An 18583-nucleotide genomic window follows, 5' to 3' on the forward strand; every position below is an offset into this window, starting at 1 on the left:
GACCTCCTTCTGATTTTAAATTAGTTTACGCATTAAGCAATGTAATGTAGAACATACCATTATTTTGAGCTCGCTTTTCTTTCTCTGATTTTCTCTTTTTAGCTCCTGAAAAGTACCATTTTAATGCCATAGTTTGTCTAAGCCTACCACAGTAACCTCATTAAAATTAGTCCTTTGTTGTTTATCTCTTAATCAGTTAAGATGAGGATCATTTCCTGATGTAACGTGAACATGACGTTGTTCTGAGATACTACATTACCCATAATCCTGAACACTCCAAGCAATAAGACATATTTGACATCACTCAACACACCTCCGCAATCGCGTCATAAACATTATTTTATGCTGGTTGCTACTGTGCTCCTATTTTCAATTAAAAAAATGTTGTCTTTATTTATACTGATGTTTTGTATTTATTGTCATTTACTGTTGATTGCTGTGTCCAGAGTTTATTCTGTTATTCAATTCCTGTGGGGGTTTTCACTTACTGTTTCTGTGATTCCTTTGTTAATCAATAAGTTCCCTGTGCACGTTGCACTTATTTCCGCCTTAATGCATCAGCGCGGTTGTTGCAATATCACAATTCATTTAAGCTTTGAGGCCCTTCACGAGGTCATCGGGCACCATGCCATCGCCTGTATTGCCTGTTGGATGGGCCAGCACTGGTTGTTTGGTACGCTGAACAAGCAAAAACAAACTAAGCGTGTGCAGTGCTGCCTACACCTACATCATTGATGGACATGCTTTTTCGCTCTCGCTCTGGTTGATGTGTCCGTGTGTGCTGTTCCGATGTCCATACATGGAATTCCACCCTTTTTGACATCATACAGGGCCATACTTTACATTTACATTACATTTAGTCATTTAGAAGAAGCTTTTATCCAAAGCGACTTACAAATAATTCAGGGAGCAATAAGCGAATAAGTCATGCAAGAGCAATAGCACAATAGGTGCTAATACAAAGTTACTAGTTCCAACAAAAGCTAGAGCACTACCTGTTGAGAGAAAGAGAGAGGATTAGTGTACAATCTTTTTTTCATTTGTTAACGCCACCCTCTTTCTAAGTTTGTGAGAGATGTGGTTGACCGGACCAAGTTAGGAAGAATGTTCCACCAGGAAGGAGTTGTGAAGGAGATTAGGCGATGTAATGCCCTTATGAGAAGGCAATAAAAGGCTCTGCTCGTTTGCTGACAGCAAAGTCCCCAGCAGTCAAAGGAGGATGCAAAGAAGAGAGTTAAAGGTCTTGAAAAGCTGCTGATTGTTAGGTGCATTGCTCACCTTGGTGGTATAAAAATATGTTTTCGCTGTGATAACACTAGCAGAGAAAGAGGAGAGTAGTGACTGGAAAACCCCTAGGTCAGCAGGATTCATGGTCTTGTGCCATTTCCTTTTTGCATCCCTGAGTGTACTCCGTTGTTCACAGAGGCTGTCAGACAGCCAAGGGCAGGAGGGGGTAGCACGAACTGGTCTGGAGGACAGAGATTATCTAGACAGGATGTAAGTGTAGAGCATAAGGTGTCGGTGGCAGTGTCAGCATCTAGAGATGCCAAGTTGGAGGGAAGAGAGGATTTCACTTTAGCAGAGAGGGTGCTAGGGGAGAGAGAGCGATGGTTCCGTCTAAAATAAATAGGTGGTGGTGTTGGTGTAGTGCATGAAGAGAGGAGCATGTTGAATGTGATGAAGAAGTGGTCAGAAATGTGAAGAGGTGTGACTTAAATGTTGTCTGCGGTGCAGTTACGGGTGTAGATGAGATCAAGCTAGTTTCCTGATCTGTGAGTGCAGGCTGTGGCGAGGCGCTTGAGGTCGAACGAGTCTCCGTAAGACCTAGAATGTGAATGTCAGACTGGCTAGCAAAAGCATGGATGAAGTCTGTCTTGTTCACTGCTGACTGGCAGTTCCAGAGACCCACAGAGAGAGTCAGAGGTGTGGAAGTGGAGACATGAATGGGACAGACGTGAGAGTGAACTTGATGTGCCTTGTGTCTTGGGTCTGTGGTGGAGTACATGTATAAACCGGAAACACATGATGTTAGTATACTTTTAAATAAAAACAAAAGGTAATAAATTAAATATACTGCTGTGCCTTGCTGGTGAATCTGCTCGTTGGAGTCGCGCAGGTTGAGTCGCAGGTCTTTACTCTCATCGGTCTTCACACAAGGAGGTGATGCTTACCGCCCCAGCACAGAGGCACTGCTTTAATATGTGTTGAGATGAGCGCGAACAGAAAAGAGCTAAATACGCCTTCTCGATTAGCAAAACAAAGCCTGAACGATTTTAATGGACCTCGGATCAAATAGTGATCAACTAGCTCTGTGCTTTTAAGTGAAAAACTATAATGTATAGCCGTAACGAGCAGCTAACGGCAACTTAATGGGACTTCAGTAACACAGTACTCAAACGGAAGAACAAATGCTAACACCTTATCACTCAGTCAATGAGTAATTAAATAAACAAGCTAAAATAATCTTAACTAACAACAGGCAACCGTCCAGTTCAACAGTTAAAACAAGGTATCAGGGTAAATAGCAGACTTACGTACTACTGCAGACTATACTTGACTGTAGTCACCTATACTTGGTGACTATACTTACTCTGAAGAGGTTCTACCCCTCATTCAGGATGAGCATGTGCTACTCTGCGGACAGCACAACTGCCATGGCCTTCATCAACGCTAGGGTGGCATTTTTTGTCACAGCAGATTTTGCAGCTAGCCCGACGCCTCCTCTGGAGTCAGCAGTAGAAGGAATCCCTGGCGACCACTCTTCCCGGGCGACCTCAGCCGAACAGCTGATGCGCTGTCTCGGCAGGCTGCGCACAGGTGGTCCTGTTGCCTCCCGGGACAACACCCAACACCGCTTTGGTACAGCCTGACTGAGGTCCCGCTCGGCATGGACACCTTAGCGCACAGCTGGCCGCAGGGCAAGTGGAAATAAGTTTCCCCCCCAGTGAGCCTCCCTGCACAGGTTCTGTGCAAGGTCAGGGAGGAGGGACATAAAGTACTACACAGGGAGAGCTGTCCCCAAACAGAGATTAACACACTGGGTGGTGGACACCATTACCATTACTACCACTGGCAGGGAGAGCTCACTCCACCCGTGGTGTAACCTCCTTGTGGGCACTGGATCAGGCCGCCTCTCAGGGCGGAGCGGCTCATGTACCAAAGCTCGGTTTGGCGAGACTGTGTGTGTAATTTCCACATATCACCTCCCTGTCGGTAGGATGGGGCCTCCGTAGCACAGGCTCCTCTCTCGAGGTTCCTTCACTCCCCAGTGTCCCTCACGGTGCCAGGCAGCCATCTCGTGTCTAGAGTAGGAAGTCCCCCGCCTGTGACACATGTTGGTAAGAGCCCTCGCCCTTATTCAAGTGCTGCCTTACTTTTTTTCACTGGGAGATCATGATCCGCAGCAGTGCTCACCCCGTGACTCGCGTAGGCCGGTCAGGGTTGCGCCGATTGAGGTCGTGATATGGCGAAGCTCAGTGGCGTTTTGTATAGGAACCCCATCTGTCGGTTCAACACAACGTTGAGAGACCGACAGAAAGCGAACGTCTTTGTAATGGATGTAACCTCAGTTCCCTGATGGAAGGAATGATATGTTGTGTCCTTTATGCAACAACGCTTTGCCCACTGCAGCGACCCAGGTATCCTTCCCAGGTTCATCAGCCCAAAAGGTGAATGTATGGGCGTGCCGCGCCATTCGCCAATTTCATTGGCCTTTTTCAAAAGTACAATCAGGGTTGATAGGTTTTCAAGATCAAACCACATCTGTCGGCTCGACACAATGTCTCGTTCCCTCCATCTGGGAACTGAGGTTACATCCGTAACCAAGACAATTTCTACATACAGGTATTTCCCGTTTTTTTCTGAAAGGTTTTATTTTCAGAACCGAGTGTTACGCTTCAGTTTGTATCCAGTAAAAGCACAGTTAAAATAGTTCTGTATCACTTAACCACATGATTTCAGTCCACAGCAAAGAACCAAATCCCCACAAAACACTGAACAAGCACAATATTTACATTTATTCATTTGACAGACGCTTTTATTCAAAGCGACTTACAAGTAGTTTTTTACAGTGGCACATTACTGCAGAGCAATCAGGGGTAAGGTGTCTTGCTCAAGGGCCCTTCAGTCATGACCTGCTGGCACTGAGAGTAGAACCAGCAACCTTCTGATCACAAGCCCAACGCTCTAACCACCAGGCCACAACTGACATGTGTGAGTGATGTCACTGAAACAGATAGACGTTTAGCTTCACTGCTGTTGTGAAACAAACAGACTCACACACGTTTGAGCCCTCAAAGGAATGGATCTGTCTTCAATACGAACTACATTAGTCTTTGTATCAGTTCCTGCTGTGAAATCACACCTGCACACAAGAAAGACATCTGAAAAAAACATCATGAAATAAAACATCAGAAACAATGTTGTAGAAGTGTCATAATTGACGTAATGATTCCTCACCTGTGTGAAATGCTCTTAATGGAACTTTGAAATGGCATGTTCGTGTATTTAATGAAAGTGTGTTGAACTCCTTCAGGAGTGTCTGCAGCCTCTGACACAGTGTGATCTAGTGAAGGAGCTTCAGTCGTACAGTGATGTGTGTGAAGCGCTCTCTACAGTCCAGCTGGCTCTGGGTTTCCTCGCCATGACCGGAGGAGAGACACACATGCAGCTCGGCACCTATCTGAAGGACGTGCTACAGATGACTGATCAACTGGGGCCGCACGTCTATAAGGTGAACGCACACTTTCTTCAGTTTTAGAGATGATGTCATGACCTGACGACTTCTCTTTGGGGTTCCAGAATAGAACCGAAAGATTTTCCTTGATGTTTGTGATGCAAGAGATAATGAAGATTCTAGAGCTGCACCTTTCTGGATAAACTGACAGAGATAGAGAATAGAGATCAAGATTCTCCTACGATTCACAATGAAAACTTCAAATAATGTCATTTTTCTAGAGGTGCTGACGAAATATAAGGTCCCTATGAGAGGAAAATCTTTGTTTGAAAATGATTAGTGGTTTTACTACGTACAGTATATAGTGCTTATGCTATAGTTACTATAGGAAGAATCTGACATTTTCATCATGTTTCAAGTGCAAAACTTCAACTTCCTAAACAGTGTTTATTCATAACTTACAGTAAGAAAAATTCATAAGGTGACACTTGGAGACCTTTAGAAAGAAAGATGAGTCAACCTTCTCTTTGCACATACTTGGAAACAAATGTATAGGATAATGCAATGTAAGTTGCGTTGGATGCCAAATGCATAAATGTAAACAACTTGGCTGCTCAGCTTCTCTCTTATAATAAGTACACACTCTTTCATTGAACTGATTGAGCTGTTTTTAGTTTCAGTTCAGTTCAGTTCAGTTCAGTTTAGTGGTCTGGATGAATGTGATATTTCCTGGCCTGCATTTGAGTTCCAGTCCACCCCTGAGTGACGGTAAAGAGCTCATCTCAGACAGACTCATGTTAAATCACATCACAAGAGAATAACATAACTGCTGAAATGTTATTAACACCTCGACACAAGAAAGACATGTTATAGACAAAAGATTATTTGTAGTGCAGTCTTATGATTTGAAGTTATTTGTTTGCGTGAAACCCCTCCCCAAAGAAGAAGAGCATCCCATAATGTAAACTGCAGTCGTTGTTCTTAGAAAAAGTGTACAGTCAAGAGTGTTCAAGAGTGTTATGGGTGATTATTGTGTGTGTGTGTGTGTGTGTGTGTGTGTAGGCATTGAGCAGGTGCAGTCTGAAACACTGTGTGGCGCTGTGGCAGCTCATCAGCTCTCTTAAATCTGAGACAATGCTCCGTCTGAAGAGGGTAGGATACTCAACACGGCTCACACTTGATTCTCCCTTGTGCTTTGAGTTTGATATTTTTCATCTGATTTTCAGGACCCATTTGTGGGAATCAGCAAAGACTACAAACATCCTCTTCAAGAAGAACACAAGAGAAGGCTCACTAGTTTTTTCACCAAGTCCAGCGCTGATGCCTTCCTGTTAGAGATGCATGAGTTTCTGCTCTTGGTCCTGAAGAGCCCTAAAGCCACGAACACATTCAAGCCAGATTGGGGGTGAGAAAATAAACAATGCTGTTCTTCTGAACCCTCAGGAGGGGGTCCGGTTTTGCCTCGGTTCATAATTTACATCAAACTTCTGAAGTACAAGTGTGTTAATAAATATAAATGTTAAAGTTATTCATTTCTCTTTGAGAGGTCGACCAGACCACTTACGTGTCCAGAAAAGCACATGAAGGATAACTTACTGACTCCTATAGCAATATGTAAGGGATAAACCACGGCTAACTGTGCATCGCAGGAGGTAAAGAACCAGCCCACACAGCAGTGAAACCTCAGATTCATTTCTGTGAGCACCGGCAGTTCAATGTCCGGTCTGTCAGAGTTACAATATGATTACATTCCTAGATAGCACAGGTACATCTGTAATACGTCTGCTAAAGATCTGGAGATCTGGAAACATCTGCTGTGTAAAAACATCTGCTTAACATCTTAGAAAGAGCTGTTGTTCATCCATTCTAGATCATACACGTTGTACAGACGTCTAGAGGTCTACATGACTCCTGACAGCAGAGGTCTCAGAGATATATTGCAGATGAAAATGCAGACAACAAATAGATGTCAGCCAGATGTACGTGTGCTATCAGACTGGCACCACCTGTGCATTAAATAAGGGATTAAAGGATTTTGACGTTGAGGCCAAGGACCAGGCGACGCACAGTGCATTTACAATTCTTTGAAGCAGGGCCAGCCGTGGATTATCCTGCTTGTACTATAGTCATTTGCCAAATTAAAGCTGTTATTGAAGTTAACAGTGTCATTGTTCCCGACCTCCTTGTAAAAGGTGTTAGTGAGGGCAGCAGGGGGTGCTCATCCCAGGGTTTAGGGAGGTAAAAAAGCACCGTCCCAGGAAAAAAATTCAGGCACCCAGGCCAAATTCGCCTATTGGCCTCTATACATCATCATGGCCTCCTATTCATCCCCACATGTACTAATTGGCTTCATAGCTCTGTCTCCTCTGGCACAATATGGCTGCTTGGTGGATGCTACCCATTGGTGTTTCTTGAGGAGATTCCCCTCTTCCATGTAAAGCACTTGGAGTACCCAGATAAGCGCTATATAAATGTAATGAAATATTATTGTTTTGATCAGACAGGTGAACATTTTAATTACAAACATTGATCAAACCGACCTGGCCGTGCATTTAATGGTTGTAATGCACACCTTCCAGCCAATCGGAATCCAGTATTACAACAGACTATGGTGTAATTATTTTAATGAGGTGGCTCGGTGGTTAGCACTGTTGCCTGTCAGGGAGAAGTTCCCCAGTTTAAGCCCCGGCTGGAACAAGAATTTGACCTCATTGTGTCGGTGTGGGTTTCCACCCACAGTCCAACACACGCAGGTTATGTGATATAACTTTTCAAATTAACTCTCCCCATAGATTGAGTGCCCTTAGATGCTGGAATGGCATCAAGAATGAAACAAAAAATAAATACATAAATGGTTTTAATGCACATCTTTCAGCCAATCAGAATATATCAAATATAGTCTGCAGTATAAATAGATTATTTATTCAATCTTTATTAAGTTTAAATAAACTGGTAATCATGATGTTTAAAAAGTACCATACTTCAACTACTATCATCAGAATAACCAAAATGGGTGCTCTGTGAACCAGGGAAAAAGGAGCAAGACTTTGATGCTCAAGTCTGTAAAGTCTGTAATCTGAAATAACTGTCTCATTTCTGTCTCTCCCCCAGTCTGAAAGACACAGTTGTGTCCTACATGGAGCGTAAAGATGTGGACATTCCTCCTGAGGTGGACGAATTCTTCCCTAAAGAGATTCTGCTCTCGCAATACACCAACACATGGGAGTTCTCTGTCCTTCTCAGACAAGAAAGAAACCAAAGATAAAGTGTTTTCGTTGTTTTACTGTTTGGCTCGGATCAGGGAAAGCTTAGTTGTGATTTGCCATTTTTCAGTGCCTTTCATGCAGTGCTACACAGAGTGGTTCAGCATTCTTCTCTCTGTACACGCGGTGTACTGTCATATAATGTCAAATTTGTCTCTAGATTATTAGCAAGTACATTACAATCTATTACAAAGTACAAAACAATCATCAATCTGTTGCTAAAAACGTTTTTCTTCTTACTTTAGAATACATATGAATCATTTCAAATTAACACTCCACAGCATGAACCCAGAACTGGACGATCTTATGTCCATATACCAACCTCAAGTTGTTTTGCACTTTTGTTCATTTTCTGTGCTAAAAACATTGTTTTATATACCAACACGCACGCTGAAACAATGCTGTGTGGAAATAGTTTTTCTATAACTAACATGTGTTAGAATAAAGTTGTGATCATAACATGTTTTGCTGTCTCGTTCCTCCCAGTGCCATGGTAGTGCCATTGTAGGGTTTTTAACAACAACATCTGTCATCATTTAGAAATGCCAAACTCTACCCTCGATTTAGCCCAGAGACACGAAGAGACTCGGCCTTGTATCTGTTGACACACACAGCGAGTGTCTATAAATCATGTGGCCTGCAGGTCTTCATGGAAGAAAGCTCAGACCAGAGACCGAGCTCCCAGCCACCCTATGCATGAAAACCTGCTTTAAACCTTTGAGAAACACCATTTTGATCACACTGTTCCTGGAAGTACTGCAATAGTACAGTAGGTTGATGTGTGGAGTGGATGGAGCAAGCCCTGCTTCCATCTCTTTGGTCCGAAAACTATTTAAGATATGGAATCTATGTCAGATGTAAACAGATTTGTCTTTTGAAGTGTTTATTGGCAAGATGTCAATTAATATTTGAGCAACACACATATAAAGGGTAGTTTCGTGAATACAAATGTTGTGTTTTCACAGCCGTTGCTACGCAGCGCAATATTGAGCCATTTTATTCAATTGTGAGTGATGTCAGTGGACTGTTCCAAGATGGCGGACACGTCTGTGTGCCTGGAGCACTTGAATGTGGCATCTAGTTAATTATTTCTATGGCCCAAACACTGCGCTGCAAAGCCATGGATGTAAAAACCACAGAGATTTAAATTCATGAAGATGGAATGACCTTTCATAGTTGTTGTGTGCATGTGAATTTTTACTATTATAATTGGACGGACACATAGTAGTTGCCAAACCCTTTATAAAAGTAGTTTTCTAGAAGAGGAGTCCTTTAAAAGCATTAAAACCGGTTCACCGTAGTTCAGTACCAGCAAGGTGAGCATCTCTGGACTTAACTGCTGGTTCCTGTCTGCACAAGAGAGATCATTAAGTGATCAGTTGAAATGTCGTGTTCTTCTAAATTATATCTTTTTATAAATTTGTAATGAAACCATATTCCATACCAAGTCAACAGTTAAAAATCTTTAAGTTGTTAAGGGGTTGTAGTGAATCTGCTTCATAAAAATAAACTGGGAGCTGGGAAACCTTTTCCTCCATTTTCTTTGTTTCACTACTTTTCTTCACATTCATTCTCATTTTGAATGCCTCATCATACTCTGAACCTAGTGGAGTCATGGGCTGACAAAGACTGGAAAATACCCATGTCCATCCTTCTGCAGGATTACAGCAACAGGGTTACTGCATAGAAAGTGTGATGACAGAGCTAATATTGACGAACAATCTACTTCCTTATATTGAAAAAATATTTTGCTTGTATGTGCTTACATTTTATTTAACTGACTAATATTGTAAGTATGTGTTTGATGTATGTTACTTGTGATTTACCGTGAAGAGAAATGAACCAGGCTGTAGTGTAGTTCTGCACCCTCCGTGTTCTGAATAATACAAGTGAAGTAGGCCTACAAAGTTAAGTTACAAGTTCATTTTCGGATCTTGTTTGTTGGTTCATACTAAATAACACGGGCCAGTTCTTCATACCTTGCTAACTCAGTTAGCTGAATTTGATTGATGACGATTTTGGACGATCTTGGATTGTTCGGTTCGACACTCATCCAGGAATGTTGTCTTGGCAACAGGTCGGTTAGTTTAAACCTGCTCTGGAGCAGGCTTATATCATGTTAACAGGATTAGATCACAGTCAAGTCAGCTTCATTCATACAAAAGCATCTTGTTCCACAAGGTACAGGATTAATAGAAAGAGATTATTAAAGGGGAAGTTGTGATATCTTTATAGCTGTCTAGGCTTATTAGGTTAAGAGTCTATAAAGATATTAATGAAGAGATGACACACCACGAGCTGTTGTAGCAAACACTGTTTTTCTTATTCATCTTCCCTATTGTAGAGCTCCAGCATATACGAATATAGAGCACCACCTAGAGGGAAGAACCAACAAACATCACAGAAGTTCATTCCAAAATCAACTTTGTGTGATTATTCACTCACCAACAGGGGTACCGCTGGGGTCTCTGGGCCCTCTGGTTGATTTGTACTCAGGGCCTCCAAAGAGTTATTGCATATTGCTTTCAATAAGAGACAACAAATATATATAAATTTGAACGGTTTATTACAATAACTGAAATTTTGCATAAATGACTGTACACATAAGGAATTACAAGCATTGTATCCTCTCTCTTTCAGACACCGTTAAAACTGCCTGGAGGTCTTTAAAAGCAATCAACATCTGGTCATTTCTTATTCTTAAAGTGCCACCGCCGTGTTTTTCTCTCAGCAAAATCTTTGATCAGATCTTGGAAATGAATCTGTCTTGCTAAATCATGTTCAATTGATAGCATGGTAAATCCATTTAGTCTTTCCTGACACATTGTGGATCTGAGGTAGTTCTTAACTAAATTGAGCTTACTTTCTCCCTTAAATAAGACTAGATCAAGAAATGCTTGTATAATATTATTATTATCATCATATTCATATCATGTTTCACACACTCGTTGCTTCAGTAAAACAAAAATAAAGACAGATCATTAAAAAAGGTAACTCGAGAAAAAGGCTACTCTTAAATGATTTTTAGGACTGTTTTTATCAACAGGATTCTTTATCAACAATGACTTCAATGAAATGAAGAGGATAACTATAGCAGACTACAGCAGAAATGAAGACTGATTTCTTAAATCAAAAGGTGAGAAGCTTTAATATACTGGACTAGTTTAGTTTACGCTTTTCTAAAGCTCATCGCAATCAACTTGATTCTCAAATGCATATTGAGGCATGGCATATTGTGTTACAAAACATTTGGGCGTGTAACTGATAGAATTTATAGTTTATGTTAATTAAAAAAAGCTTATAGGACCAGAGCACAAAACAGGGAATGGAAATCTGGGTGACAAGTTGTATTCCTCCTCTCGAGCTCTCTTCTCTCTCCTGATTTGTCTGTCGCTACACGTGCAGAACTGTGAAGCGCTGCAGCGCCACTTCTCTGAATGATCTTGTTACGTCTTTTTAAGGGAGCACGCACATACATGCGGGTTCTGCTGTCCTCCCCTGAAACAAGGGCCCTTAGAATCGTCCTCATCCTCCCCCCTGTTACGGTGCCCCTGCTCACCCACATAACGTTAGACATGTTTAAAGAACAAATGAAGATATTTAGGTGACATCCCAGAGATTTCCAGGCCTCCTCATAGACATCATGGTGTCAGTTGTTGTCAAGGTCCAGAAAAGCACTAAAAACATGTGACATTTGTCCATCCACAGTTGAATTCTTCTGAAGCGACAAGATTACTTTAGTCTACAACCCACATACAGCACACAAAACGTATGGGCTCCAAGACGCCAGAAGTTCTCTAAACATGTTTAAAGTCATATAGTTTTTGGGTGAACTTTCCCTTTAACATGTAATTTATGCGATGTTTTGCTTTTAAAACAATATTTATTGTAAAATAATATCATGTATTTAGAAAAAAAAATATTTACATTTACATTTACATTTATTCATTTGGCAGACGCTTTTATCCAAAGCGACTTACAAGTAGTTTTATACAGTGTCACATTACTGCAGAGCAATCAGGGGTAAGGTGTCTTGCTCAAGGGCCCTTCAGTCAGGACCTGCTGGCACTGAGATTAGAACCTGCAACCTTCTGATCACAAGCCTAACGCTCTAACCCCCAGGCCACAACTGAATGAATGAATATAATATTGTTCTTTTCTTGTGAAGGAGATATTTGCAATATTAATGAGTTGGAACTTCGTATTAAATATACATAAAACCACAGACAGTGCATATGTTTATATGATGCAGAGAATTTATTTAAAAATGCAGTTTGTCCTGCCATTTGCAGTTTGCTATATTTCAGTCTCTCGAGACCCCATCTTGTAAATCTGTTTTTTCTACCAATAAATATGATATAAGGGAACGAAAGATTTCTTCAGTCATGTTCATGTCAATGAGTATTGTTTGTGTCTTGATTGATGTCATAGACAGCATCATAAGCCTCTGGGGCCTCAGGTTATTTTCTGAAAAGAAATTATAATATTTGCAGGTAATATTAATTCATATTAATTGCACATACAGTATCACCAGCACTGAAGCAAAATGACCTGAGTCAACAATCTTCAGTCACATTTATGATATGACATGTTCTTTTGTCTTATCGTCATTAACCGTATTATTTATTATTCTCAGATTAGGTAAAGTAAGTACGATGTTAAATCCAGCCTAAATTATAAATATTTCAAATACTCACAATTTATTCTGAAGACTCATTTGTGGTATGTTCTTGCTCACAGTCTAAAACCACTAAATTAAAACCTAGGTTGGCAGTTTTGGTAATCAATGAAATGTCGTTTAATTCGATAATCTTTTTAACAAACTTTTAAAGGCAAGTAATATTCTTTATAGTAATATAATCTTTCCCATGGCCGTGGGCAGCCACAACACACATGAATCTCTTTAAGCTAGCTGATAGAACCGGAAATGTTGTTTGGAAACCATGTGGGACTCTTACGCAGGCAGGGGATGGGCGGGGCAAAGACATTACAGAGTGGGCTTGTAGCCGTTATATGAGGCTTCTCAAGTAACAGAGGCAGTAGAATTAGAATCCGGTTAAGATTGTTCTACCACTGAAATCATTTTTAAAACATTATTTTAAGGTAAAAAAAACTACAAAGTGTTGCATTAAGAAAGCCTTTAATACTGAATACAATGTTCAAGAATTCACAATACATTAAATGCAATTTTCATGATTTGACCAAAATGATTTTAGATTTATTGAAAACATTTACACATTAGACCTTTCTTGTCAGAGCACTCTACGCAAATCCTAGTCCAGGCTCTTGTCTTGTCCAAACTGGATTATTGCAATGCGCTTCTGGCTGGACTTCCTGCTTGCACAATCAAACCTCTCCAGAGGATCCAGAATGCCGCGGCAAGAGTGGTCTTCAATGAACCGAAGAGAGCGCATGTAACTCCGCTCTTCATCAGGTTACACTGGCTCCCTGTTAGCAGACGCCCGGGGCGGCATTTCTTCATGTCACATGGGGGGAGGCACCGGCACGAGCAGTAAAAGAAATAATAACTCTGGGCCGCCGCAAAGCGGTATTCTATTATCTATCATTCATTCATTGTATGGGGAATTGACAAATTGGCGCCCCTGGCCTGCATGCTGAGAAGGTGCCGTGTGTGAAGGGGAAAGGGGCGCGCAGGGGATAGTTCACCTCTGGGTGTTCACACCGAACGTGAATGAAGTGTTAAGCGCGAGTCAATGCAAAGACGCGATGACCTACTTGCGCATTCGCGCGAATGACGCAAATCTCTCGAATTGAGCGTTCGCGTGATTCGTGCGTGTTGAAAAATCTGAACTTTGGCGCAAATTTGCGCTGCTAATCAGGAGGTTGATCTAGTAGGGCCGTGTTTATTTACATTTACATTGAGTCATTTAGCAGACGCTTTTATCTTTTATTTATTTTTTACTTAGCGAGCGGCAGAAGCCCTTCCCATGACGCGAATTCAATTAGTGGGCTAAAGTCAGTCAGGGTGAGAAGCTCGGTCACCTAGGGTGAGAAGCTCGGTCACCTAGGGTGAGAAGCTCGGTCACCCGGGAGGAGCTCGGAGTAGAGCCGCTGCTCCTCCAAATCGAGAGGGGTCAGCTGAGGTGGCTTGGGCATCTGATACGGATGCCTACTGGACGCCTTCCCCGGAAGGAAGGAAGACCTAGGACATGCTGGTTGGGACTATGTCTCCCGGCTGGCCTGGGAACGCCTCGGTGTCCCCCCGGAAGAGCTAGAGGAAGTGTCTAGGGTGAGGGATGTCTGGGCATCTCTGCTTAGACTGCTGCCCCCGCGACCCGGCCCCGGATAAGCGGTAGAAAATGGATGGATGGAAAGTCAGTCACACACCACCTCGACTTTCTTCCAAATAACGCAAATTTTATTCATAATGTAATGAATACGGGCCTCTAGTTCCTGCACATTTTTGTTTTCTGAATTGTGTGAAATGGCTAATAAAAAATAAGTAATAAAAACGATTATGGCTGTGAATCGTTTCGTGAGTGACAGTGTTGGGGGGGTAATCTGTTGATTGTCGAGTGCCAAATAGACAGAGATGGACAGGAAAAGGTCAAAACCATCAGGTGCACAAAAAAACGGATTTGTGCAATTGAGAAATATAATTTTCTCTTTCACTTATGTTGTTATAATAAAATATGACGGTTTGTCATAATTTTGTGTGTGTGTTTTATTTATACATTTTTCGGGGGGGGGCCCTCAAATGTGGTCTCGCCCGGTGTGCAATTCAATGTAGAACCGCCACTGCCTGTTAGGCAAGGCAAGTTTATTTATAAATCACATTTCATACACAATGGTAATTCAAAGTGCTTTACATAGAAGAAATTAAAAATATCCATTTGACAGAACAGTGAAGAAATTAGAAAAATAAAATTTAACCAGTTAAGAATAAAAAATAAAAAAAATAGTTTAGAATAGAAAATAAATAAAATAAAGCACAGCACAAACAGTGAGACGGTCAGAGGCACAGTGTTCATTAATTAAATGCAAAGTTAAACAGACGTGTTTTGAGTCTGGATTTGAATGTGACTACTGTGGGAGCACATCTGATCTCTTCTGGAAGCTGGTTCCAGCTGTGACTCGCATAATAGCTAAATGCAGACTCTCCTTGCTTAGAGTGAACCCTTGGTATTTCTAGCTGATGCGATCCTAATGACCTTAGTGTTCTTTTGGGTCTGTATTCAATGAGCATGTCTGCAATGTATTGAGGTCCTAGGCCATTGAACAATTTATATACCAGTAATAAAACTTTAAAATCTATCCTAAATGTAACTGGTAGCCAGTGTAAAGACCTGAGGACTGGTGTGATATGATCATATTTTCTGGTTCTGCTCAGAATCCTTGCCGCGGCGTTCTGTATGAGCTGCATCTATTTTATGGTCTTTTTGGGGAGGCCAGTAAGGAGTCCATTACAATAATCCACCCTGCTGGTGATGAAAGCATGCACAAGTTTCTCTAAGTCTTGACTGGAAACAAAGCATCTAATTCTTGCGATATTTTTCAGATGATAGTATGCTGATTTAGGGTGAGAAGCTCGGTCACCCGGGAGGAGCTCGGAGTAGAGCCGCTGCTCCTCCACATCGAGAGGGGTCAGCTGAGGTGTCTTGGGCATCTGTTACGGATGCCTACTGGACGCCTTCCTCGGAAGGTGTTCCAGGCCCGTCCGACCGGGAGGAGACCCTGGGGAAGACCTAGGACACGCTGGTGGGACTATGTCTATGGCCTGGGAACGCCTCGGTGTCCCCCCGGAAGAGCTGGAGGAAGTGTCTAGGGTGAGGGATGTCTGGGCATCTCTGCTTAGACTGCTGCCCCCGCGACCCGGCCCCGGATAAGCGGAAGAAAATGGATGGATGGATGGATGGAGTATGCTGATTTAGTTATTGCTTTGACATGACTACTGAAGCTAAGGTCTGACTCTAGAGACACACCGAGATTCCTGACTTGATTTTTGTTGTTTGACCTTTAGAGTGAAGGTACGCGTTCACCTTGAGAACTTCATCTTTATTTCCAAACGCAATGACTTCAGTTTTGTCTTTGTTTAACTGAAGAAAGTTTTGGCACATCCAACTATTTATTTCATCAATGCATTTGAGCAGGGAGTCAATGGGGCTGTAATCATTAGGCGATAGGGTTAAGTATATCTGTTTGTCGTCTGCATAGCTGTGGTAAGCAATTTGGTTATTTCTCATTATTTGGCTCATTGGGAGCATGTACAGGTTGAATAGGAGAGGCGCAAGAATTGAGCCTTGAGGGACTCCGCATGTCATGGATGTCCACTCAGACTTATGGTCACCTATGCTCACATAATAACCTCTCGCTTCTAAGTATGACCTGAACCATTTTAGGACTATCCCAGAATGCCCCACCCAGTTTTTCAGCATGTCTATAAGTATGTTGTGATCGACCGTGTCAAATGCAGCACTGAGGTCAAGTAGGACCAGCACTGATAATTTGCCTGAATCAGTACTTAAGGGAATGGCATTTACTATCTTAATGAGCGCTGTCTCTGTGCTGTGATGCGGGCGGAACCCAGATTGAAAATTGTCAAAGAATCCGTTTGATCTTAAGAATTTGTTCAGCTGGTTGAAGACAACATTTTCAATGATCTTACCTATGAAGGGAAGATTTGAGATCGGTCTATAGTTGTTTAATATGGTCTTATCCAGATTGCTCTTTTTCAGGAGGGGTTTGACAACAGCAGTTTTCAGGGAGTTTGGGAAACTTCCAGAGAGAAGCAAGGCATCTACCACATCTAGGAGATCTGCTTCTAAACAGTTTAACACACTTTTGAAAAAAGATGTGGGAAGTGCGTCAAGGGCGCAGGTTGATGTTTTAAGGTGTTGACCGGTTTCTTCCTAATTTTTGCCATCAATTTCTTCAAAATCAGACATTGTAACTACTTTCTCAGGTTGTGGTGTGATCTGTCTGACCCCAGCGCAACTCAAGGAACTGCTGATCATGTTTCTAATATTATTGATTTTATCAGAGAAGAAAGAAGCAAACTCACTGCACTTGCTGTCTGAGAGCATTTCACTGGGAATCTGGCTTGGGGGGTTTGTCAGTCTGTCTACAGTAGCGAAAAGAGTCCGGTTGTTGTTTAAGTTGCTGTTTATAATATTTGAGTAGAAAGTCTGCCTAGCTTTGCCTAGTTCCATATTGAAAGCATGGATGGTGTCTTTGTAGATGTTATAATGGACTACAAGTTTTGTCTTCCGCCACAAGCACTCTGCTTTTCTACATTGACTTTTCATATTTTGCACTGCTGTTGAGTTTCTCCAAGGTGCTTTTTGTCTACCACTCTTCCTGACTTTCACAGGAGCAATATCATCAATTACACTTTTAAAAGAATCAAGGAGAGAATCAACGGAGTCAGCAGATATGCTTGGTGTTAAAGATATGGCCTTCATAAATAGTACACTAGTGTTCTCGTTTAAGCATCTCTTCTTGACAGACACAGATCTAACTTCAATGGCAGGGGAGATCAATATATCAAAGAAAATACAGAAATGATCAGATAGTGCTACATCCTTAATAACAAGAGATGAAATGTTTAGACCCTTACTGATAAGTAAATCTAGAGTGTGTCCACGATTGTGTGTGGGTCCATGTATATGCTGAGTCAGGTCAAAAGTTTTTAAAACAGTATTGATTTCTTTTGCAATATTGTTTTCTGCATTATCTATGTGAATGTTAAAATATCCGGCAACAGAAAAACAGACAAACTCTGAGGAAATTGTTGATAACAGTTCTGTAAAGTCCTCAGCAAAGGATGAAGAGTATTTTGGAGGCCTGTAAATAGTGATTAGTAAAATGCGAGGAGCACCTTTTAACACAATACCCAGATATTCAAAAGACGTGTAATTTCCAAATGATATTTGCTTACATTGATAGACATCTTTAAAAAGAGCAGCTACTCAGCCAACTGATCTGCAGACACTCATTAAAGTAAAGTTAGGAGGGGATGCTTCATTTAGGACTGTTGCACTGCAGCTGTCTTCTAGCCAGGTTTCATTTAGAAACATAAAATCCACGTTGTATGTGGTTATTAAGTCGTTGACTAGAAGTGATTTGTTTTTAAGTGAGCGGATGTTTAAAAGTGCTAACTTAACAGTCTTGCTTTTTGCCCCCATAGCAATCTTGGTTTGACGTGCAATGGGCACCAGATTAGTCTGGTTTGATGTACGACTATTGAAGGCCTTAGACTTTCTGTCATGTGATAGCACAGCAATAGAGAAAGATACAGGCACACTGGATTCCCGCTTGTTCTGTAAACATTTGAGAAAGTTACTGTTATCATAGCGGGACCCGACACATATCACTTAGAGCTGGTATCAGTTGTTTTTGGTTGACCTCGAGGAGATGGAGGAGGGTGTGGGCCCTGGCGTTGTGGCAGAGGCCGAAGAGCTCTCACAGGAGGAGGGCGAAGGCGAGCTGGGTCCGCAGGCTTTGGTGGCCATGGGGCTTGTCGTTTTTTGGTCGATATCCGGGGGCTTCCAGCAATTTTGGTTCCAGCATACACCAGTTTTTCCATTTTCTCTGAGAAGCACAGAAGTGGAGATGCTGGAGAGAGAGATAACGTGTCTGGTGAGAGGGGCTGTATCTCTGGTGTTATAAGAGGCTGTAATACGCT

General features: G+C 41.8%; 1 protein-coding gene across 2 annotated transcripts in view; it reads left to right on the forward strand.

The window, feature by feature from the left end:
• Positions 1–8401, forward strand: part of LOC306910865 (E3 ubiquitin-protein ligase rnf213-alpha-like) — a 99334-nt gene extending 90933 nt beyond the window's left edge. For both annotated transcript variants that reach the window (XM_079485744.1, XM_079485745.1), the window contains exons 65-68: positions 4535–4732; positions 5738–5827; positions 5902–6080; positions 7787–8401. In XM_079485744.1, coding sequence (XP_079341870.1) covers positions 4535–4732; positions 5738–5827; positions 5902–6080; positions 7787–7940 — 621 coding nt within the window. In that variant the 3' untranslated portion in view covers positions 7941–8401. The remainder of the gene's footprint in view (positions 1–4534; positions 4733–5737; positions 5828–5901; positions 6081–7786) is intronic.
• Positions 8402–18583: the final 10182 nt, after the last annotated feature.

Source organism: Barbatula barbatula, assembly GCF_947034865.1.
Source record: "Barbatula barbatula genome assembly, chromosome: 22".
Lineage (NCBI taxonomy): Eukaryota > Metazoa > Chordata > Actinopteri > Cypriniformes > Nemacheilidae > Barbatula > Barbatula barbatula.